General features: G+C 38.7%; 1 protein-coding gene across 1 annotated transcript; it reads left to right on the top strand.

Annotated features, from left to right (window-relative positions):
- The first annotated feature begins 13 nt into the window (after positions 1–13).
- Positions 14–22,530, top strand: LOC140725124 (eukaryotic translation initiation factor 2 subunit 1). Its single transcript, XM_073040158.1, has 8 exons — positions 14–162; positions 9,107–9,348; positions 10,768–10,847; positions 11,910–12,061; positions 15,713–15,819; positions 16,398–16,495; positions 20,368–20,511; positions 22,007–22,530. Exons 2-8 carry the CDS (start codon positions 9,108–9,110, stop codon positions 22,130–22,132), a joined length of 948 nt encoding a protein of 315 aa, XP_072896259.1. The 5' UTR covers positions 14–162; position 9,107; the 3' UTR covers positions 22,133–22,530.
- Positions 22,531–23,518: the final 988 nt, after the last annotated feature.

Below are 23,518 nucleotides of genomic sequence, written 5' to 3'. Positions count from 1 at the left end.
CCGTTGCCCACGCCTGCGCGTTGTGCGCTCGGGAAACTTCTTCGAGGCCTGAGAGCCGGGCGCAAGCGGTGTGCAGGAGGCCGGGTTTAGGCAGCACTTCTCCTAGAGTGTGTTTGTGTGGAGCGGGCAGTGGCGGTTGCGCTGCTGAAAGGTTACACGCAGGTAGGTGAGGTCTGAAGTGCGCCGGGGGAATCTGTCGTTCGTACCCGCTCACGCCGCGGGTAAAGGCTCCGAGGACCGGACTCTGGGCTGTGGCCTAATTCTGGCACGTTTATCCACACTTAAAATGCTGGAGGAACTCGGTAGGTCAGACAGCATCAATGAAATTCAAAAAACAGTCAATGTTTCCGGTCAGCTGTTTATCCATTTTCATAAATGCTGCCTGACCCGCTGAGTTTCTCCATCACTTTGTTGCACTGGATTTCCAGCATCTGTAGAACCTCTTATGTTTACGTTTACCCGCAGTCTCGAGCGGAGCTTAAATCAACCCTGACTTCGATCTGAATCTTGTACTTGGTTTTTTCAACTGCCTTGTGGATCCGCACATTGAAAAAAATAAGGTCTAGGAGTTGAAAACTTGGCAGGCCCAGGTGCGGCCTCCACTGATTCTCCCTGGTGGCTCACGACTCCTTCACATTTATGAAACAGTCATCTCGCCACCCCGTGTGCTCCCCCGTCCTCACCATTTCATTCCCACATTCTTTGTGCTGTGCCCCAGCCCACGTGTGGTTGAAGCGTCGGCTGGAAGATTGCGTCATTCTGGCCTGGAATCTTTGTCAAATCCTGAGAAGAGATCCCTGGTTTTCTGAACTCTTAAGCCCCGTGCTTAATTTATATTTTATGTATTTGCCGACAAAAAAGTACAATTGGTCTGGCTGACTTTAACATTGATTCTCATTACCTTGAGTTAATGTATAATGTAACGTTTTCATAATCTGCAATGAATAGGATGAACATTTCAAGTTTGGCTGCTAAACCAAGTATTTTCAGACTTGTTTGCAGTTATATCCCTTTTTAATCTTTCCAAGTCTGTATTTAAGCCCCTTGACCAAGAGGACAGTGAGCATTAGAATGAAATTATTATCATTTTAGAATTAGATAAGGCCATCATTCATGGCAGATCTTCCTGGCCCATCCGCATCTCTCTTTTCTGTCTAATATCATGAAATCTATCTGTGTCTATTTCAACTGAAATTGATTGAAGCTTAGCACTCCAGCATAAAGACTGACAAAGGTTCATCGCCCTTTGAATGAAGAATTCTTCTTATTGATATCCTTTAAGGCATTTTGACATTGACTCTCCATCATGAATGTGAGTTTTTTTTAATATATAGCCATTGGCCATTATCGCTCATTTGGATTGATTTTGCTGTCGGGGGAGAAATGTTATTCACACCTATCCTTGTATATTTCAGTGAAGTCTTCTAAATGCTAGATGATAAGGGATCTAGCTATTTTTATCTCTTCCCAAGACTCAGTATGGTAAATCTTTGCTGCACTCTCCAAACAAGCCTGCTTTCTATAAAGAGGCCAAAATTGTACAGAATTTTCATGTTATGTTAAGGTATCCTCTTGCAGTAAAGTACACTGATTGTTTGCATATCTGAATGCTTGCTGTACCTGCCTGTTTAGCTGTCAGTGAGTTGTATATAAACATAAGTATCGTGGCAAAGATGGAGGCCATTCAGGCAGAGCAATCCTATTAGTCCCATTCGACATTGTTCTATTCCCTGCAGCTGTGCAGCCAGCTCCCTATCGCAGCACACCAATTTTCCCTTTTGATTCCTTGCAATAGCCAATGAACCTAACAGTAGGTCTTCAATCGTGGGGAACATAGGTCGGGATCGGATCTAGGTCTCTGCTGCTCAAGGGGTAGATTGGGCAGATTGGCTGTACTTTCATTTTGAAAAATTAAAATCCTTGGAAATTTTGGCTTGTTAAGCAGCATCTGTGCAGGGAAAAGCAGATTTGAGGTTGATGGCTTCTTTAAGGGCAACTTCTGCTGTTCTGCAATTTCCCATAAAAATGTCATTGAAAAGTAAAAAGCTCTATTTAGAGTATTGCATTCTCTAGATGCCCTAATTCTGATCCTGTAGCTAAATTAACCGAGCATCTGATGAAATGTATATATTTAATAGTATCACCCAGAGTTCTTGCTTCTCTTTGTGATAGGGAGTAATATGAATGTAGATAAAGTCACTGAAAAGTTGTCATTATGTGATAAATCTTATACAGTGGTGATTAGGTGCATTTAATTAATTACTGTGGCCACAAGCAAAACCGACACACATAGATATGCAGTTTCTGATGTTACCTTCAGTTAAAAGAAGTAGTTTATGCTCTGAAGTCAGTTGATGTGGGGCACTTTGCTTCCATCGCAACACCAGTGTCAGACCACTTCTAATGTGTGTATTTTGGTGAGAAACATCTAACCACATGGCATAGAATCCAAGTTGACATTTTTCCATTAAGGGTATGCTTATTCAGTACTTTCACAGCCTTGCAATGGCCCGAACTGCTTTGCAATCATTGGAGTAGTTTTCAAAGTGTATGCGGATGTAATAGAATATATGTAGCAGTGTAACTGTGCTTTAGATATTTGTTGAAGGATAAGCATTGAATGGAAAAATGATTTTAAATATAAAAGAAAAGCTCTTCAAAGTAATGTCAGAGGAGATTTGGGTTCTTCTGGATCAGCTGAGAGGGTTTTGATAGTCTTATCTGATTGGTGACCTCTCAAAGACTTAGCGATCATTCAACATTACCACTAATTGCCAGCCTTTAGACCACTGTATTCTTATATTTCAAATGCTAAATTAAAGTTCTGCACTGGGAGTATTTCTGCTTATACAAAAAACTAGGAGAGTAAGATTTAAAAAGATTAAACCAGTTTAAATTAAAGTAAGTGGAAAAAAGGCATTTTGAAATAGAGGAGGAACAGGAATTTTGGATTAAAGCATTTTAATATGATTACTTTTCAATTGTTCAAAGTAAAGTTGTGATGGGCGCTGTTGCAAAAACAAATGTTGTCAATGTTGTTAAGTTCTTTGATTCTGCATTGTTAAATGTGAACCATTCTTTCCAATATCCATGTAGCCTATCCTTCAGAAAGAATGCTAACGATGAAAATACAAACAAGGCACTGAAGTTTAAATATGCACAGTCACCTGATCTCAGTTCTTTACTGAACAAAACAAAGCAAAATGCATGAATTTCCCAAAATGCCATTCAAAGGTTTCAATACGTACATTTAATGTCAGAGAAATGTATACAATATACATCCTGAAATGCTTTTTCTTAGCAACCATCCATGAAAACAGAGTGCCCCAAAGAATGAATGACAGTTTAATATTGGAACCCCAAAGTAAACCCCCCCCCCAGCTCCCCTCCCTCCCGCACGTAAGCAGCAGTAAGCAACGATTCCCCCTCCTCCTTCCCTTCCCCCCCCCCCCCCCCGCCGGCAAAAAAAAACATCGGCACCCGCCACCAAGCACTAAAGTAGTGGTCGCCAACTTGTCGATCGCGATCAACTGGTTGATCTTTGAGACTTTCCCAGTAGATCACGATTTTTTTTTTAAAGAAAAAAATAAATACACAAATACTGTTGAGAGATTGTTTCTGGGTTGCGGGGTTTTAGTTCCGTTCTTTCTGCCCAGTGCGCATGCGTGTAGCTCCCCCGCACTACACAGTGTAATTCAGTGGTCCCCAACTGAAAGTCAGCTGCACCTTTCCTCATTCCCTGTCACACTCACTGTTGAACTTGAACGCATGAGAGGTCATCAGTCGCCTAAACGCAGTGATGCCCTAGCGCCAGGGATCACTGATTGGCCTCGGGTAACCGGCCGGCGGGAAGTGCCGTTGGTACTGGCCTGGAGCGCGGACCGATGGGCGCCGCCTCTGAACCTGTTCAGCACACTGAATGTTTGTGGGAACCTGATGCTAAAATATTTGCAGATGACCCAATTCGGGCTCAGGGTTTCGTAAGTATCAGAGAAGTTACCTTGCTGCGATCTACTGAAGCAAACTTTTGTCAGCCATAGCTCCTACAAGGGGGGCGGGCACGGGCGTGGGCCCTGTCGCACTCCTCGCTCGGTTGGTCGCTCTCTCCGGACTGCAACCGCCGCGGCCCCAGTGCAGGGACCTCCAGCCCTGACCTTGTCCTCTCACCCCACCCACAACCAGCTGCACCTGGCCAAGGCGTCTGCCGACGGGCGGGCAAGAGGCTGGAGCTCGGGCCCGGAGGCTGTCTAATGAGGCAATGAAGCCCTCAAAACTGCTTCGGTACCCTGAGTCCAAGCACCCTGCACTTAAAGACAAACCCGTTGAGTATTTTCAGCGGAAAAAGCGTGAGAGAGCGGGACAGAAACTAAGTGCCAAGAACCACGAAAACTAAATTGCAGAATAGACTGGACATAAGGAACCTGCTTCGAGTATCGCTGTATTCCGGTGGTGTTTAACACCATGTTTTCTTATTGCAATGTATACGATTTTGACCAAAAGAAGCAAATAAACTGAGAAACTGCAGTTTACACACATTATCCAACCTTTTCACATTACACATGCAATGCTCAATTTTTATTTTTTTTACAAATTTGCGACTTATTTGCACTGCCTGCAATACTTAAATCTCTGATATGGATTCCACAAAAATACAAATGTCCTTTGTTCTGCAGGCATCCCTGACCCCTTGTAGGAACTCCCCAGGTTATGACAAGGTTCTGTTCTTGTGAACTGTTCATTTCCCAAACAGTTTATAAGTAGAAAATGCAGCTGCAATCCAAGCCCCACATGGCAGTAGATGCCTGAAGCTGCTGATAAGTCCATCCCACTGGTCTCACAACACACATTCATGAGTACAGGCTGTATACAAGTTCGGTGCTTGCAAAGTGGCTAGGACCTAGATACAATTTTGAAGACAGTGCTTTAAAAACACTTTTCCTTGAATTCTTATCCCTGTTTTTTCCCCTATCCTTGACATGTCCCAACAGGTTTTACAAATGTTTTTCTTTTTAAATAAATTGCAAATAAATCTTTGTACATCCAGTAGACTTTCTTTCTTTTTAAATCTTACTAATTTTCAAACAAGCATAATAAGAAAAACATCGAGTACAAAGAGCTTCAGAATACATAATAGGTTAAAATACAAATACAAACAGTTAATAATCTGCATATAATAGTTTCCCAAACTCATAGTAGGTTACAGAAAATGGAAAAATAAGGGAAAAAAACCCCCAAAAAAAAGAAAACAACTAACCTAACCAACATGGGCTGTTGTATTATATCAAGTATACACAGTAGTGTCAACAACTCCGCACCTCTATCCAAATAATTAAAGATAGTAAGAATAAGGTTTGGGAAAGGTCAGTTTAACTCATATGAAAATGTTGGATAAATGGTCTTCAAGTTTCTTCAAATTTAACTGAAGGATCAAAAATGACACTTCTGATTTTTTCTATACTCAAACAGGAAATAGTTTTGGAAAACCACTGAAGTTTAGTTGGAGGATTAATTTCTTTCCAGTTCAATAATGGCGAGAAGATCTATCTTAATGTGACAAATGCAATCATCCGTCGGGCTGAGGGGATAAACAACTATTAATCACCATTGGTAAACCGAAAATTGCAGTAATCGGATGAGGTTGCAATTTGATATTCAAAACTGTTGAAATAATACCAAAAATATCTTTCCAGTAATTTTGCAAACGGGCAAGACCAAAACATGTGAGTCAATGAAGCAACTTCAGAGTGACATCTGTCGCAGGTTGGATTAACACGAGAATAAAATTGAACACAAGGAAATCTGCAGATGCTGGAAATTCAAACAACACACAAAATGCAGGTGGAACACAGCAGGCCAGGCAGCATCTATAGGGACGTACAAAAAAGCCGGATGAACTCAGCAGGTCGGGCAGCATCTGTTGAAAGAAGCAGTCAACTTTTCGGGTTGAGACCCTTCGTCAGGACTGACCTGAAACGTCTCGACCCGAAACGTTGACTGTTTCTTTCAACGGATGCTGCCCGACCTAAGTTCATCCAGTTTTTTGTACATCTTGATTTGACCACAGCATCTGCAGTGTACTTTCTGTTTAGCATCTATAGGGAGAAGCGCTGTCGACGTATCGGGCCAAGACCCTTCGTCGGGACAGAATAAAATCGAGCAAGTTTGTCCTTGGACATATGAGCCCTATGTACAACCTTAAATTGTATTAGGGCATGTTTGGTGCAAATGGAGGAGGAGTTAACTAATTGTAAAATTTTCTCCCACTGCTCTGTGTGTAAAAGACACTGAAGTTCTTTTACCCATTCCTTAATTTTTTCTGATACCCCTGGTTGTATTTTCATAATCATTTTATAAATGATGGCTACTAAACCCTTCTGACAAGGATTCAGAGCTAGAATTTTTCCCGTAATATCCATTGGACATAAATTCGGAAAGGACTGTAACATATTATTCAAAAAATTTCTAATTTGTAAATATCTTTAAAAAAGTGGGTTTTAGGCAAGATATATTTATTGGACAATTGTTCAAAGGACATAAAACTATTATCTAAAAATAAATCACGAAACAATGCTATACCATTTGTTTTCCATAGCACAAAGGCTTGGTCCATAAGAGAGGGCTGATGTAGACTTTCATGTTCCTATGAAATAGTGATCAGGAGGTGCAATACTGGAGCAGTAGCTTATGTCCTACATAGTTACAGAGTGACCCCCCCCCACACACACACACACTGTTTTATTCTATGCCTTTAATTTCACCCAGGCTGAAATTATCTGAAACTACATAGTTGTATTCCAGTCAGTCAATCAGTGTTGCTTGTGTACTTTAAGTACACTGCAAAAGTCATAGGCACCCTAACTAGCTAAGACTTCTGCACTGTACTGAATCAGGATTAGATTTAACATCACCGGCATATGTTGTGAAATTTGTTAATGTGGAGCGGAGAGCAAGTTTGTAAATCTGGCAGAAGCAAAAGATGTTGGGAATGGCGAAGGTGGAGTGCTGGGATACAGATGGCAGAGGATTGCCAGGGATCAAAGGGGCACATATAGCCCTGAGACACCAGTCAAGGTCATTTGATTCCAAAAAAACTGATTTACTGATTATTACAGAATGTCTCTCTGCTGCTTCCTGCTCCCTCCCCTCTCCTTTCCCTTTTTCCCAAACATGATTATATTCTACCTGCCCCCTTCTCACTCTCAGTACACAATAGAGACCCATATCAGAATCAGTTTTATCATCATTCACATAGTCATGAATTTTTTTTGTGGCAGCAGTATAGTGCAGTACATAAAATTACTATAGTATTTGTGCAAAAGTCATGTACTCCCTAGCTATATGCAGTTGCAAGAAAATTTTGTAAACCCTGGTTTTCTGCATCAATTACACATAAAATGTGGATTGATCTTCTAAGTCGCAATAATAGACAAACATAATCTGCCTAAACTAATAACACACAAACAATTGTACTTTTCATGGCTTTATTGAGCACATTGTTTAATTATTCACAGTACAGGCTGGGAAAAGTATGTGAGCCCTTGTATTTAATACCTGGTAGAACCTCCTGTAGCAGCAATAACCTCCACCAAACATTTTCTGTAGCTGCTGATCAGACTCGCACAATGGCAAGGAGGAATTTTAGACCATTCCTCCATACAAAACTATTTCAATTCATCAATATTTCTGGGATTCCTTGCATGAACAGCCCTCTTCAGGTCATGCCACAGAATCTCAATTCAGTTTAGGTCTGTATTCAGACCTGGCTATTCCAGAACCCAAATTTTCTTCTTTTTAAACTATTGTGTTGTTGATTTACTCTATTGTTGCAGATCATTGTCTTGTATCATCCAGCTTCTATTTAGATTCAGGTCACGGACTGCTACCCTGACATTCTCCTGTAAAATGTTTTGAATTCGTTGTTCCCTCAACGATTGCAAGCTGTCCAGCCCCTGATGCTGCAAAGCAACCCCAAACCATGGTGTTCCTTCCACCATGCTTCACTGTTGGGATGACGTTTTGGTGTTGGCATGAAGTGGCCTTTTTCCTTCAAACATAGCAGTGTGCATTTCAGCCAAAAAGTTCATCTTTTGTTTCATCTGTTCACAGAACATTGGCCCAGAAGCATTGTGGAACGTCCAGGTGATCTTTTGCAAACTTGAGATGTGCAGCAATTGGTTTTTTTGCAGAGCAGTGGTTTCCTCCATGGTGTCCTTCCACGAACACCATTCTTGTTCAGTGTTTTTTTTATACTGGACACATGAAGAAACCTTATCAGCTGTTTGTTACCCTTAGGTTCTTTGACACCTCCTTCAGCACTGCACGTTGTGCTCTTGATGTGATCTTTGCCGGGTACCCGCTTGTAGGGAGAGTGGTACAATTTGTGAACAATTTTGCTTACTGTGCACTGATGAACACTCAGGGCTTTAGAAGTGCTTTTGTAGCCTTTTCCAGCTTCATGCATCTCTACAGTTCTTCTAAAGTCCTCTGAAAGTTGTTTTGATCGAGGTATGGTGCACATAAACAGATCTGTCAGTAACCTGTCTTGATATGTTTTTTTTTGTATATATTTTATGAAGGGCAGGGCACTTCTACAACCCACACCTCCAATCTCATCTCATTGATTGGAACACCTGACTCCAAATAGCTTTTGTAGAAGGCATTGCCCCAGAGGTTCACATACTTTTTTTTAACCTAGACTGTGATTATTTAAATGGCGTACTCGGTATTGACAAGAAAAAGTACAATTATGTGTTATTAGCTTAGGCAGATTGTGTTTGTCTAATATTGTGACTCTGGTGAAGATCAGACCACATTTTATGAGCACTTAATGCAGAAAACCAGGTAATTGTAAAGAGTTCAAAAACTTTTTCTTGCAACTGTACACATGCCTAAAACTTTTGCACAGTACTTCATGTTGTTCAATATTTTGTGCAGTATGTATATTTTATCCTGACCCTTTATTTTTTTTCACAGCTTCTCCTTCTACCCCCTTTCTTGCCATTAGTTTTTTGGCTCCTAACGACTGCACATGATCTAACAATAAAAGTATAACAACCAGTGTTGTAGCTTTAATATTCCAAAGTATTGTAACCTATTTCTCTTTCAGAATGCCAGCTCTTAGTTGTCGATTTTACCAACACAAATTTCCAGAAGTGGAAGATGTGGTCATGGTAAATGTCCGTTCCATTGCCGAGATGGGTGCCTACGTAAGCCTTCTCGAGTACAACAACATCGAAGGCATGATTCTTCTCAGTGAGCTTTCAAGGAGACGTATCAGATCCATCAACAAACTTATTCGCATAGGTAGAAATGAGTGTGTAGTTGTAATCAGAGTGGACAAAGAGAAAGGTAATATTACATGGAGGTTGTATTCTTCAGATATAGATTTTTTCTTAAATGTCTGTATATTGTATGCATGAGAGTTGGTCTTTTAATTTACAGCTTTTAGATTGTGCCAGTTTGTAATTCAGCTCAATTGTCAGTATCTTCTTTCTCTGATAGAAAGCATGATCGAGACTCTCTGTAGGATTTGAAAACAATCTTGGCTACAATTTTCTCGAATTGGATATGAAGGCACACCCACTCTTTGGCCGATGTATCAGATTTCATTAGCTGTTTTGAGGAAGGCTGGTAAATGTCTTCTATTTAAATATTACCAGTACTCAGGAAAATGGTTTAGAATAGAGGTTTCCCCCGCTATCCAAAGGTAGAGCATTCCTGTGGAACTGTTTGTAAGCCGAAATGGCGTAAAGCGAAGAAGCAATTACCATTAATTTATATGGGAAAATTTTTGAGCGTTCCCAGACCCAAAAAATAACCTACCAAATAACACATAAAACCTAAAATAACATGAACATATAGTAAAAGCAGGAATGATATGATAAATATACAGCCTATATAAAGTAGAAATATTTTATGTAGTTTCACTTATCAAAATCGGGAAGACGGCGAGCCAAAATCAATTTGAAGGGAAAAAATCAGCACGTACACGCATGCGCACACAACTGCCCACACAAGGCTTCACGGTCATGGTAGTCTTTCTTGGGGTAAACACACGTATAAAGTGGGCGTCTTTTTTTTCGTAAAAGCAAAAATCCTATTTGGTTAGCTAAAACAGGTACTAGTGTAGGTCTTTCGTAACAGCGAGCTGTCGTAAAGCGAATGTTCGAAAAACGAGGGCCACCTGTATTATAAAAATAAATGCCTACACTTCCATATAAATTAATTGGTTGTGAAACATGCCTTGTAAATGTGAACATTTATACTCCTACCCTTTAATGTATCAAAAATAATGAACTATCTTCTCTTAACATCAAGAACAACTGGATTTACGGTTTGTTTTTGCTGTAATTTGATATTCAGATGCCACGTAAGGGTCACTAGTTAGAACCATTTAGCTAAATTATCTATATGGAGAATTTGATTTTCTGGGGATAAGTTACTTGCAGGATTATTTAGGAACTTCTCTCCTCTGCAAAAGATAATAAGTGCTAAAGCTTTATTAATCAATTAAATTTGATGTTCGGTAATGGAATTAATCTGAGCTGTATTTTTTCCACATTCTGAAAGAGCTTTTGGCAAGGCTCTGATATGTCACTGAAGCACTGTGAATTATGTGTACAGATTAAGAAAGTTTTCTAGAAGTGATAATAGTAATAAAATTCCTTGTAAATATTTTAACATTTGAAATATTTTAGGGCTGTGGCTTCAAATCAGGAGAACAAGTGATAGAATGGTGATAATTATGCTTTATCCTGTTTGATCCAGGCTACATTGATCTGTCCAAACGTAGAGTTTCACAAGAAGAAACCATAAAATGTGAAGACAAATTTACCAAATCCAAGACTGTAAGTGTTTTCGTTTTCTCAGACATTTAATACAATAAAGGAAAAAGATTGGTCTTATATACGCCACTTTATTTACTTGCTCCATAGTTGTACAGAATGTATAAATTGTTGCTTTACATAGGTTTATAGTTATAGTAAGCCAATGCATAATGAGCTGTATATTAAATATCTGTCAAAATATCCTTTTGTTACCAGTTTCTTGTTTTGTCACAAACTGCTCTGCAGTTAATTTTCTTAAAAAACCGGTGTTAACTATGTCGTCTTTACAAGAATGCAATACCCAATCACTTAATTTCCATTTTACATTGTTAACTTTAAAAATGATTTATAGAGTCCATTGTAAAATGATACTGAAGCAAATGTAATCAGTTCTTAATGTTGGTTTGTGAAAAAGACTTTACTGATACTTGATTATTGTAAAAAAAAATGTTATATAAAAATTACTTCATGATTTTTGCTGGAGAAGCACAATAAATATTACCTTCTAGTTGATCATAATTTAACTGTAACATTTCAACTAGACTCTGGCAGCAATTTTTGTCTTAAGAGTTGGCACATGGTTCAAGCATGTTGGAACTTTTAATCATACATAGGCTTTGTTCCATGACTAGGATTTAATTCTTTGCACTTTAATGTCTAGCATCTCATTAATTTCAGAGATGTGATGCAAATTACAATAATTATAAGCAAACCCCTGACAAGGTAACAAAATAAACAACATGTATATTGCTAGAAAGGTGCGAAGTTTTAAATGAGTGTGACTAATTTTCTCTTTAAATTATTTGTAGTAAGTATGATGGGAAAGCACTAATTTAAGAATCTGGAATGTACTCTCTCTTATGAAGCAATACCAAAAGTAAGCTTGGCTTTTATGTAATTTGGTTGTATTCAATCTGGATACCATTTTTAACTGCTACAATAATGACTCCACTTCACTGAGAGTTTGTATGAAATTCTGGGATACCTTTGAGATCTGATTCTACCTTAAAATAAATGTGTTATTTTAAAAATAAAGACAAGGCACTGATGTTTAACTCTTCTGGAAACATTTTTTTTAAACAGGTGTATAGTATCTTACGGCACGTGGCTGAGGTGCTTGAGTACACGAAAGATGAGCAGCTAGACTCTCTATTTCAGAGAACAGCCTGGGTCTTTGATGAGAAGTACCGGCGGCCTGGATATGGAGCTTATGATGCATTTAAACACGCAGTTTCGTAAGTGTGAACTTATTTTCTTTATTCAAGAGTGCAAATTTTCTGAGATAGTTTCTCCTATTTTGCTCCGAAACAAACATAGCAGTTTAATTGTCACGGACTTCATGTAGCTGAATTCTCTTCATCAAATCTGTTTTTGTTCTCCATTGCGATGGAGAGTAGTGCCAGTTCATGCAGTTAACTGAGAAAATTCATTCATAGCAGTTTTGGAATCTATTCATTACTGATTACCATTGGGATCCTCTAATAATGTAATATATAATGTATCAGTGCCTCGTCTATCAGCCTGAATATTTCAATGTTTCAATTTAATATCAGAGAATGTATACAGTATACCAGCTGAAATCCTTAGTCTTCACAAACACCCATGAAACAGAGAAAAAAACCCAAAGAATGAATTGCAGAAAAATGTAAGAACCCCACAGCCCACCCCCCCAAGCAAAAGCATTAACCTCCCTCCTCCCTCCGCCCCCTCTGTTTTCATTGGATAGGTGCATTGCATATGCACTACAGTAGCGTTTTAGAAATGTAATCCAGGCATAAACTCACTAGAAGCAATTAACTCCTTTTGCCACTTGATGTCAGTAGATGGAAGCTTTATTGAAATACTGTTCCATCATCAAGGGTAAAGTTAACTGAAATGTGTTTCTTTTGTTGGAGAATACTATCTTTAATTTGGTATTTTGTCACAACTTGGCTTTTCAAATCACTTTCAATAATAATACAATGACAATTTGCAGTAGAAAATATAGTTGGAAGAAAAAGTTTGTGAACCCTTTGCAATTACCTGGTTTTCTGCATTAATTATGCATAAAATGTGGTCTGATCTTTATCTATGTCACAATACAGTAATAGACAAACACAATCTGCCTAAACTAACAACACACAAACAATTGTACTCTTCATGTCTTTATTGAGCATATTGTTTAATCATTCACAATTCAGCTGGGAAAAGTATGTGAAGTCTTGTATTTAATATTTAGCAGCAATAACCTCCACCAAACATTTCCTGTAGCTCCTGATCAAATTTGCACAACAGTGAGGATGAATTTTAGAACATTCCTCCATACAAAACTGTCAGTTCATCAATATTTCTGGGATGCCTTGCATGAACAGCCCTCTTCAGGTCATGTCACAGCACTTCAATTGGATTAAAGTCTGGACTCTGACTTAGCCATTCCAAAACACAAATTTCTTATTTTTAAACCATTTTGTTGTTGATTTGCTCTTGTATTTCAAATCATTGTCTTGTTGCAGCATGCAACTTCTGTTAAGCTTCAGGTAATAGACCACTACCCTGATATTCTCCTGTAAGATAGCAGTTTTGCAATGATACAATTTTGAATTCATTGTTCACTCAATGATTACAAGCTGTCCAGGCCCTGAGACAGCAAAGCAGACCCAAACCATGATGCGTCTTCCACCATGCTTCACAGTCGGAATGAGGTGTTGGTGTGCAGTGCCCTTTTTCCTCCAAACATAGCGATGCGCATTTCTACAAAAAAATTCAAATTTTGTCTCATCTGTCCACAGAACATTGTCCCAGAAGCATGGTGGAACATCCAGGTAGTCTTTTGCAAACTTGAGACGTGCAGCAATGTTTTGTTTTGGAGAGCTGTGGTTTCCTCTATGGTGTCCTTTCAACACCATACTTTTTCAGTGTTTTTCTTACAGTGGACACATGGACAGACAGATTTTAGCAAGTTCTAGAGATTCCTGCAGGTCTTTTGCTGTTGGGTTCTTTTTCACCTCCTTCACCATTGCACATTGTGCTCTCGGTGTGATCTTTGCAGGATGTCCACTCCTAGGGAGAGTAGCAACAATGCTGAATTTCCTCCAGTTGTAGACAATCTCTCTTACTGTGCACTGATGAACACTCAGGGCTTTAGAAACGCTTTTGTAGCCTTTCCCAGCTTTGTGCATCTCTACAATTCTTCTAAGATCCTGTGAAAGTTGTTTTAATCAAGGTGTGATGCACATAAACAGATCTGTCAGTAACCAGACACCTCTACAACCCACATCTCCAATCTCATCTCATTGATTGGAGCACCTGACTCCAAATAGCTTTTGCAGAAGGCATTGCCCCAGAGGTTCACATACTTTTTTTGAACCTAGACAGCAATTGTTTAAATGGTGTGCTCAGTATTGACAAGAAGAATTACAATGTGTGTTATTAGCTTAGGCAGATTGTATTTGTCTATCATTGTGACTTAAATGGAGATTAGATCACATTTTATGAGTAATGTAGAAAACCAGGTAATTGCAAAGGGTTCGCAAAGTTTTTCTTGGAACTGTATGTGCCTCAATTCTTGTTTGCCTTGGCTTCCATTTATATATTAAAAATATTCAGAAAGCTGAGTGAAAGATTAGTCAAAGACAAAAAAGAGGAGGGGGAGAATGACGTGTATTTTGTAGGAGTTATGTGCTCATAATTTACAAATAGTCATTACTGTGAGAAGCTTGACAACAAGTGGCAGAAGTAAATTGGCCAAATGTTTCTAATCCATATGCATAAGTCATTGTGCTTTTTTAAATAAGCACCTTTTGTGGTGAATGTAGTTATGAATTTACACATTTTTGAGCTGCTAATGCTGGAAATACTTTATCCATGCTAGATCTGAAATTATTCCTGTATTTCAATTCTTTGATAGCTGTTCCATGTGATAGCCTTTTTATTTTCCTTTTGTTTTCCCCTTTTACTTGTAACTTCAGAGATCAGGAGGGGTGGGGAAGAAGAAAATAGATATCCCTTGTTCAATAACTGATCTGACAAATGAGATTATGTGAAGTAATGTGCAGTGCTAATGGTAACTAAATCACTTTGAGTTTGAGACGCAAATCTGCCTTATATCCAGATGATGGATATGTGTTGAGGGGCTGATTAAACTTGTCTTGTAGTAGCATGGACCTTTTCTGTTTATTTGCTTCTGTCATATTTTGTATATAGATAGAGGTAATGTCGTATGGAGTCTATGTGCAAATTTTCTGAGTTGCTTGCCTGAGTTATTCTGTAAGTAAACGTGCACGAGAAGTGTCTTGAGACATATAATGTGAAGTTTGGACATTTTTGTGCACTTCGTTTGTCTAAGATAATTTTTTTTATTGGGCAGTCTTGTTGAACAAAATTTTCCTCAACACTAATTCTGTTGATCGGTACAACTTAATATGCTTTAGGAACTGTCTCTTTAAAAGCAAGCACAGGACAATACCAGTGATTCATTGTAGTTAGTATCAAGCCGATCTAACTTCAGGCTGTTTTTTCTCTTGCATCCTTTCCCCAAAAGCAATAGGACTGAGAGTAACTTTAACACTGTTGATTTTTAGCTTTTGAAAGCTGTTAATGGATAGCAAACTATGAATTTATTATGTGTTCCTTGTCTGGCTCAGCATGTGTGTGTGTGTCGGGGGCGGGGGGGGGGGGGTGGAATTACCTGCTTAAACATACAAGAACCTTGGTTGATGCAAACTGTTTCTCACACTTTAAGAAGAAAGTATATTTTGTCAGTTTTGTTTTGTACGTTGCTGTAATAGATTGTTGTTTGGGCTTATTTAGTCTGATATTCTTAGGTGATACTTACCTTACTCCCTTCTCCTGGTTTTCCAACACTTCCTCCTTTCTGCACCCCCCCCCCCCAAAAAACTCCTCTGTAGAGACCCTACCATTCTGGACAGTCTTGACTTGACGGAAGAAGAGCGAAGTGTATTACTTGAAAATATTAGACGGCGTCTGACCCCACAGGCTGTTAAAATTCGAGCAGGTACGTAATGACTCTGCGCTGCCATCCGGGCATAAGGGATAGACTTTTTGTTTGCGTTTGCAGAGGTTGCAACAGGGTTTGGTTTCTGTGAACTGTTCATAACCCAGACAGTTTGCGAGTTGGAACAGAACTCTGCGTGAAAAATGATGCCCACCGTCCCGCGGTTACCATCAGACCTTTCCTACTGGTCTCCTAAGAGCTTGTCCATAGGCTGTACATAAATTTGGTATGCTAGGAAGGAGTATGATACAGGTTTGTTCATACCTGTTAAAAATGTATACACTTCCAGGTTTGCCATCATGTAAAGTTCATAAGTATAAATGTTTTTATGCCTATATTTTCAGCCCCCTCCACCCAAATATCAAATCAAAGTCATAATAAATAGATTGATCATGCATGTGAGCATGGCATTGAGCTTTTCTGTCCAGCTGGATGCATTTCTACACTTCTGAACTACCTGCAAAGTGAACAGAAGTTAAAACAAATATTCTTTCCTTTTGTTTTGACATTTTGTACAATTTATTATTAGGGTATGTGGACCTCACGTTCCTCAATTATCATTTTCTGTTTAAAACCAGATATTGAAGTTGCGTGTTACGGATATGAAGGTATTGATGCTGTAAAAGAGGCACTTCGAGCTGGTCTAGAATGTTCCACAGAAAACATGCCCATTAAGGTGAGTAGGGAGGATAAGTGTTAGCACTTTATAATGGCAGTGACTTGTTGTAACAAAAAATAACTGCACAAGCTGGAAGCATTATGGGTAAATGGTTTTTCAATGTATAATCAATGCCTAGTCTCTGTCCTTGAATTGGCATTGTGCTTTTTTATTAAGTCCATTGGAGACGTAAAATTAGTCTTCCAGAGAGTCAATCCATGAAAAGTTAACTGGCCCGGATGGTGTCCCTAGCTGTGTCCTTAGATGCTGCACGGATCAGCTGGCAGGGGTATTTACTGACTTTTTAACCTTTCCATGCTTCAATCTGAAGTTCTCATCTGCTTTAAGAAGACCACTATAATTGTACTACCTAAGAAAAACAAATAAACGTGCCTCAATGACTATCTTTCAGTGCTGTGATATCTACCATCAATGTGCAGTGAGAGGCTCATCATGGCAGGGTTAACACTAGCCTCCTAGAGAACCTTAATCCACTGCAATTCATCTACTGCCAAAACAGGCTCAAGGCAGATGCCGTCTCCCGGCAGTCATCTCTGCAGTGTCTGGACAGTAAAGATACCTGTGTTGGGCTATTGCTTTCTGACTACAGCTCCACCTTCAATATTGTAATTTCAAGCAAACTTGTTTCTAAACTGCTAAACTTGGGACTCAACACCTTCCTCTGAAATGGATCCTTGACTTTTTGATATCAATAATGACCAGCAGCAACACTTTTGCCACAATTATCTTCAACACTCACGCCCCACAAAGCCGCATCCTCAGCACACTATTCCCTGTATACTCGTTGCTGCGTCAGCACATTCTGTTCCTAGTTCTATCTGCATATTTGCAGAAGAGAGCACTGTAGTGGACCATATCTCAAATAACAATGAGTCTATGAGTGCAAGAAGACAGTAGAGTGCTGATGACCTGGTGACATGCTGTCGTGACAATAGTCTTTTTCTCATTGTCAGGAAACCAAAAGAGCTGGTCATTGACTTCAAAGGGAGAGGGGTGAAGGTGCTACATCAATGGTGCTGAGATTGAGAAAGTTGAGAGCTTCAAGTTCTTAGAAGTGAACGTGATAAATAGTCTGCCTTATTCAACCATGCTGAAGCTACAACTAAGAAAACTCGCCAGTGCCTCTGCTTCTTCACTAAACTTTTGTCAAAGTTCCATAGAAAGCATCACAGCTTGGTATGGCAACTGCTTTGCCCTTGACTGCAAGAAACCAAAGAATTGTGGACACAGCTTAGCACATCATAGAAACTAGCTTCTGCTCAGTAGATTCTGTCTGTCCTTTTCACTGCTTTGGTATAATCAAAGACTCCACTTAGCACAGGCGTTATTCTTCCCCTACCCCCACCTCCCTCCGATTGGGTAGAATGTACAAAATCCTGAAAGCACTTAACACCAGGATCAAGGGCACTTTCTCTTCCATTGTTATATGATATTGAACCATTCCCTTATACAGTAAGATGTATTCTTGACCACAGTCTACCTCATTGTGACCTTGCACATTATTATCTACCTGCACGGTACTTTTCCTGACATATAACACTTTATCCGGGACTCTGCTGTTGTTTTACCTTGCACTATCTCAGTGCACTGTTGCTCTGTATGGACAGTATGCAAGACAGGTTTTTCACTGTTCCCCAGTATATGTTACAATATTTATCAATTTGTGTGTGTGTATAGATATCTTTTTGACTATATTGATTACAGAACTACTGGAGGAATTGAACTGAGGTATAAGATTCAGGTCTTGAGGTAGATTTACAATAGAAAGAGAAGACTAGGTAGTTTCAGGCATTTTTTTTGGTAGGGGGTAGAATCTAGACTTTTTGGGGTCAGTACAAAAGTTGGGGTCTCGAGCTTATTGTCGGAAGTGTACTTGGATAGAGAATATAAAGTAAATCCTCAGAGGGAGAAAAGTGAGAATAGACAGTAACAAATCAAAATTTAAGTGCAATTTGACTTGTGAGTTAAGGGATCAGATTCCATTGTTATGAACCACAAGCCCTTAAGTTAATTTGAAAAGGACTTTATGTGTTTTATGTAGTATGCTGATTTCAGTTTAAGTTCTTTTATGCTGGCATACACAAACCTTTGCATTATAGAATTTCTGGCTCAATATTAAATTGCTCTTTTGATTTTAGCAAAAATAACTTTTGCAGCAGTGATTCACCACATGTAGCTTCTGATGTCTGCAACTGGCACACCCTTCCTATTTATACTGGAAGTTACACAATGCAGTTAAAGATATTCAAAAAAATTCTTAAACAATATTGTTATAGCAAGTTAACAGTTTGTTTTAACTTGTGCAGTGATAACTTTTCAACTTATAACAAACCTCATCCAGTTAACCAAATCTTTAAAATGTTCAATTCAAAGTCATGTTAAAAGCATTTTTACCATGCCTGTAATGTGATATAATTGTACCTTAATAAAATCAGGTCTGTCAAAACTCAGTGTTATCATTGATTTTATGTTTACCTTTGTTTGGTATTTTTAACTATATCATGTAACCTTCAGTATGAATGTCAAGGACTTGTTTGCAAAATTAAATTTCTGAAATCGCTTGCATATACACAGTTCACTTTAATCTGTAGACATTCACCACATATTACACATTTAGTGAAGTGCATGGTCTCTGCTGCCTTCATATCATGTAAGGCAGCCTTCATTCGTGCCTCAAAGGGTGAGGTTAACTACCAAGGAGAATGAGGATATTGTTCTTTTTAACTTGAATTTAAAGCCAAAATGCCCAAATTACCTTGAAATAGATGTTGCAAACAATTTTTATTGCAAACATTTGCTCCAGTTCTGTTTCTGATATCCAGACTCATGACTCGTGTTGGAGTAGAGTTGCACAAATTCCTTGAAGACACGATCATTCACCCTGGTTGTGCTTAGTGTGTGAACTGAATCGTGCCGAGATGCTTTGTTAGGTTGATTGTGAAAATCATTGTAGTTTCATGACTTGGAAATCATGACCACATTTGACAATTTAGATGTTTTCAGTTACCGTGGAGACCAGGTCTAGAGGTTAATTAATAAGGAATTTACTGGACATTTTTAACCCCTGAATGTGATTAAAATATGTAGCTATGTAGGTTGATGTTATGACCTTACCTCACCTTATCTTCTTACCAGCCCATCACCTCCCTCTGGTGCTCCTCCCCCTTCCCTTTCTTCTATCCTCTCCTATCAGATACCCCTTCTCCAGTCATTTCTCTCTCTCTTTCACCAATCAGTTTCCCAGATCTTCACTTCACCCCTCCCCTCCTCCTAGTTTCACTTATCACCTGCCACCTTGTACTACTTTCTCCCTTCTCCCCACCTTCTTACTTTGACTTCTCTTCTTTCATTTCAATCCTGATGAAAGGTTTCAGCCTGAAGCATCAACTGTCTGCTGTTTTCCATAGATGCTGCCTGACTTGATGAGTTCCTCCAGCATCTTGTATGTGTTGGAAGAGGATCTGGGCAATAATTTAAGCCAAACAATCCACTGAGAAAATATCAGTGACCAGGGACATCAAAATTAATTAATTTAATTAAGTGATTTTATAACAAGAGATATATGGATGGATCATTTGGACACTGAGAATTTGTAACAAAAAGTTGATTTATGGATCACTAATGAAAGCTTGTGTAGGGTAACTTTCAGTTTGTAATTGATTGTGTGAAGGAATGGTGTAAATGAAGTTTAAACAAAAAGATTCTGGTAGTGCAGAATGCATCATACAAATATTATATTAAGTATTTCATGGGCACGTCAATTAGCTTGGTCCTCATCAGCTATGCATGGGTGAAATTACAAATTTTAGTGATTTTTTTCTCCCTGATTATCAAAGTGCATTGATGTTTAACTTTTCCTCTCTTTCCAGATAAACCTCATAGCTCCTCCAAGATATGTCATGACTACCACAACACTTGAGCGTACAGAAGGTCTTTCTATCCTAAACCAAGCTATGTCGGCTATTAAAGAACGTATAGAGGAGAAAAGAGGAGTTTTCAACATTCAGATGGAGGTCAGTTTCTTGTTTTTTGGTTTGCCCTTATTCCTGTATTAAATCCTCCAGTGCAATATATGGTAGACAAAGTTACTGTGGTTGTGAAAGTGCTTCCCATTCCCATTGTGCTCAAGTGATTTCAACCACACCACTATATAAAACCACAAGACATGGGAGCAGAATTAGGCTATTTGGTCTATCAAGCCAGCTGTGACATTCAGCTATACTTGGATTTCCCTCTTAACACCAGTTACCTGTCTTTTCCCTGAAACCTTTGACATCCTTACTAATTAAGGCCTATCAACCTCTGCCTTAAATATACCTGATGACTTAAAGCCATCAGTGACAATTAATTCCGCAGATTCACCACCCTCTAACTAAAGAAGTTTTTCCTCTGTGTACTTTGAAGAAAAACTGGCTGGCTTTGCAAACAAGACTGGATAGTTTAGTTAAGTGGTCCCATCTTGGAAACATTTAACTATATACTGAGAGGTTGTACACTGAAAAATAGTTACACAATCCAATCCCAGTAGGCCCAGCCACGTTGAAGGGCTTGAGTTATTTTTTATTCTACTGAAGAATTTGGAGTTGGGTCATATTATGCCTTCATAGCCCAACACAATATTTTATACAAATCAGCAGTTGGGGGCTGTTCACTAGACCACTGAGTATGGGTAAGGACCGCTATCATCGATAAGGAAATGACAGACTGTTAGTCTATTGTCAGTAGCAGGGCAATTGCTCAAGATAAGGGCATAATTACATAATTAAGGGTTAAGCAAAATCGTCTGTTGAGTTCTTGAAGATTTGAGTAATGGAAGAGATAAAGGGGGAAGCTGGGATATAGTGCATTTCAGTTTCTGGAAGGATTCCAGTAAGGTACAAGAGTTTGGCTAACGTGTAAAGAGTATATGGAGATGATGTGAATTGAATTGATTATAGGATGGAAAGCAAAGAATGGGAATCCTTAGTTAGGAAGGCTTTGACTAGTGAGGTTCTGCAGGGGCAGGTGCTTGGACTTCAAATTTAGAAGAGAGATAGAACTTGCTGGCACCATGGTAGCGCAGCGATTAGCGCGACAGTTTGGGCCATTAGAGTTCATTTCCGACGTTGTCCGTAAAAGGTTACTATGCCCTTCCTGTGAGCGTGTGGTTTCTCTGGGTGCTCAGTTTTCTCTCACTTTCCAAAGATGTACCACTTAGTAGGTTGATTGGTTGTCGTAGATTGTCCTGTGAATAGGTTAGGGTTAAAAAGGTGAGTTTGCTGGGTGTTGCAGCTCATTGGGCCTGTTCCCCACTGTATCTCTAAATAAAATAACATTTCCTGAAGGGCTTAACAGGCCAGATGCAGGAAGGTTACATGAGTGGGGTATTTGGGACCTGGGTGTGCAGTTTGAGATTAAAGGACTGGTCATTTAAAACTGAGGTGAGCGAAACATGGATGGTGAATTACCATATATAACCTAGGTTATACTTTGCCATATTTTTTCATTTATTTGTTATGACTTTTACAGCCCAAGGTGGTTACAGATACTGATGAAACAGAATTGGCTAGACAGCTTGAACGACTGGAGCGGGAAAATGCTGAAGTTGACGGAGACGATGATGCAGATGAAATGGAGGCAAAAAATGAGGATTAAATACTTACTGGATTCTGGAAATTGACCAGAAGAGAGAAAATTCCCTTCAAAATTCAGACCACAAAGCTATCTTTTTGTTTAGATTTATCCAAAATACTTCATGCACATATTTCATTTCTCATTTTCCTAATGTGACTGGCTATTGTTCTGAACATCTTCATATCTATTAAAAAAACAAACCAGGTTAATCAACTTTTTTGAAAGGCTGCAACTACTAGAGTTTTTATTAAAAATATTAAGCATGCAACCTGATCCTTGCTGTTAAATTTGCAGCCAGTCTTGTTCCAACTGAATCACTAATTGGATTTTTACAAGTATTTGATCCTCTGGAAGAAAGGAATTTTTTCTCAAAGATTGTATTCAGAACATCTAACAAAAAATAAACATTGGCAAAATAATCTTTGGAACTTCAAGCCTTTTATTTCCTTGTATTTTTGGTATTATCTTTATGCACTTTCTAATATATCATGGTCGTGAGTAACAAAGTAAAGCATCTGACTACTTTATTTTGATGTGGGGAGGCTGCCTGTAGTCAAATTGAGTTCTCTCTGCAAATCTGTTTTTGTATTTTTATTGTGTAACTTGTCAGCACATGAAATTTGGCTTGCGATTTTTAATCATGAATTTGGCTTACTCATTTATGCTGAGTACCATTAAAAATAGTACAGTTGCATGTTTCTGCTGAAAATTTTATAGTGCTTTATTTTGATGTTTCACTAAACTTTTCACAACTATGATATATTTTGTTTTTAAAATATCAAGCATTTAAGAACTTAAACCTGCTTTTGAACTTCGCCTATTTTTCATGCTCAGTTAGCTCACACCCACAAATTGTGAAAGTGATCTTAATAGGCAAAAATATTCATGTCCTAAGTACAGGCTGCCAATTCTGCTTTCTAGCCAAACCATTTGTTGGCTTAAAAGTAATTTTTTTTTGTGGTATTAACACTTCAGTATCTAACTGACTAAGACAGGTTACTTCCATTTTTTTTCTGGTTATTGGAATTGTCTTGCCATATTTCCAAATGCTTGTTAGACTGTGGTAACATGACGTTGCTTAAGTACTGGTGCCATGTGGGGAACAATTAAATGTGATGCCAGACTCATTACTATAATATATCACACATTCATAGAATATGAATTGATCCCAGAAAAGAGTTTGGATTGTAAACTGGAAGTCTCATAGCATTTATTACATTTGCCAGGTACCTACTGGTTTGTAAATTCATTGACTGTCCTTAAACTGTGCATCAAATGGTTATTCATTTTATTTTGAATCGTGAACTTTCCGCTGAATTTTGGAGAATGATGTGTTTTAAAGCTGTTGATCTGGTAAGCTCAAGACTTGCGTGCTGGATTAGCAGTTTTCTGCTGTCCATTTTCTAG

This window comes from Hemitrygon akajei, chromosome 3 (genome assembly GCF_048418815.1).
Source record: "Hemitrygon akajei chromosome 3, sHemAka1.3, whole genome shotgun sequence".
NCBI classification, from domain to species: domain Eukaryota; kingdom Metazoa; phylum Chordata; class Chondrichthyes; order Myliobatiformes; family Dasyatidae; genus Hemitrygon; species Hemitrygon akajei.
Note: the sequence above shows the minus strand (reverse complement) of the source record. Positions and strands in the feature narration are given on the sequence as shown.